The sequence below is a fragment of the Penaeus monodon genome, chromosome 33 (genome assembly GCF_015228065.2).
Source record: "Penaeus monodon isolate SGIC_2016 chromosome 33, NSTDA_Pmon_1, whole genome shotgun sequence".
Lineage (NCBI taxonomy): Eukaryota > Metazoa > Arthropoda > Malacostraca > Decapoda > Penaeidae > Penaeus > Penaeus monodon.
The window spans coordinates 35,590,969-35,591,995 of record NC_051418.1 but is presented as its reverse complement, the minus strand read 5'-3'; the positions used below and the strand labels follow the sequence as shown (position 1 = coordinate 35,591,995).

Here is a 1,027-nt window from a genome sequence, read left to right as displayed (position 1 = left end):
CACTCACAGAACTGAGATGATCATCATAGGTCACTTCACCTTATATATCATCTTTAATCACAAGGCAAAGCAATCTGGTGCAATTTCAGCCTCTGAATATTGGCCAAATTATAATATTCCTGCAAAAAAAGTTTCTAAATGATCTTAAAACTGGACTGAGGCAGAGAGTGCCATACTTGTAGCTGCTTGGCATCCTCTTGCAGGAGTTGGCACACCTTTGCGATTTCTTTAATGGCTTGGGCCTTCGAGCCGATTATCAGGTGGCACATAACACTGTGCTCAAGAAGAAGCAATTGCAAAGACCTCAGAATGGATGTGTTTTCTTCAGCTGAAAAAATAAATATATAATTTTCTTTTTTTGTGTGTGTGTGTAAATTGCAAAATGGATGCATCATGCAGAGACAGCTAGACTTGAAGATAAGACAGATTTATTAATTTCATCACTGTACTTGCCTACTTGTATTATTTCTAATAAAAATCTAATGAGGCACATCAAGATACACCAAATGAAACAAGAGGAAATGCAAGCATTTGCTTAATGATCCAAAATGAAAATTAAATAACTTACATAATATCAGTTTCCACTTTCCTTAACATATTCCTAACTAATGAACTTATCAACGGACCTTAATCGCAAGTACAGATTCAGTAAACAAAAACAGCAAAAACACACATACTAAAACATAAAACTGGCAATTCGAACTAATGTAAACTATCCCTCAAAAATATAAATACATATCCCAAACCTGAGACCTCTCAAACAAAACCACAAATCCATTTGCAAAGAGAACAAACAAAACTTATCTTACCCTTTAGTTTGTCGATCTGTAACAGCGCTTTGTCAGTGTACTTTTGTGCCTTCTCCATATACCCTGCCTGCATTGAGTGCATCACGGAGACGAGGTACACCAAAACGCAGAGTTGTTCACGAGGTAACCATGCAAACATCTCACTTGTGCTGCTTGGTATAACCTCTGAAAAGTGTTGTGAGAGAATGGGTGAAATTCTATATATTATCTCTTTGGAT

The 1,027-nt window shown here is 36.5% G+C and overlaps 1 protein-coding gene across 1 annotated transcript in view; it reads right to left on the bottom strand.

Annotated features, from left to right (window-relative positions):
• The window catches only part of LOC119594352 (MAU2 chromatid cohesion factor homolog), an 8,084-nt gene that overhangs the window by 4,413 nt on the left and 2,644 nt on the right, over positions 1 to 1,027 (bottom strand). Inside the window, exons 6-7 of the mRNA XM_037943410.1 lie at positions 810 to 974; positions 177 to 328 (exon numbers count right to left, since the gene is read on the bottom strand). Of these exons, the coding sequence (XP_037799338.1) occupies positions 177 to 328; positions 810 to 974 (317 nt within the window). The remainder of the gene's footprint in view (positions 1 to 176; positions 329 to 809; positions 975 to 1,027) is intronic.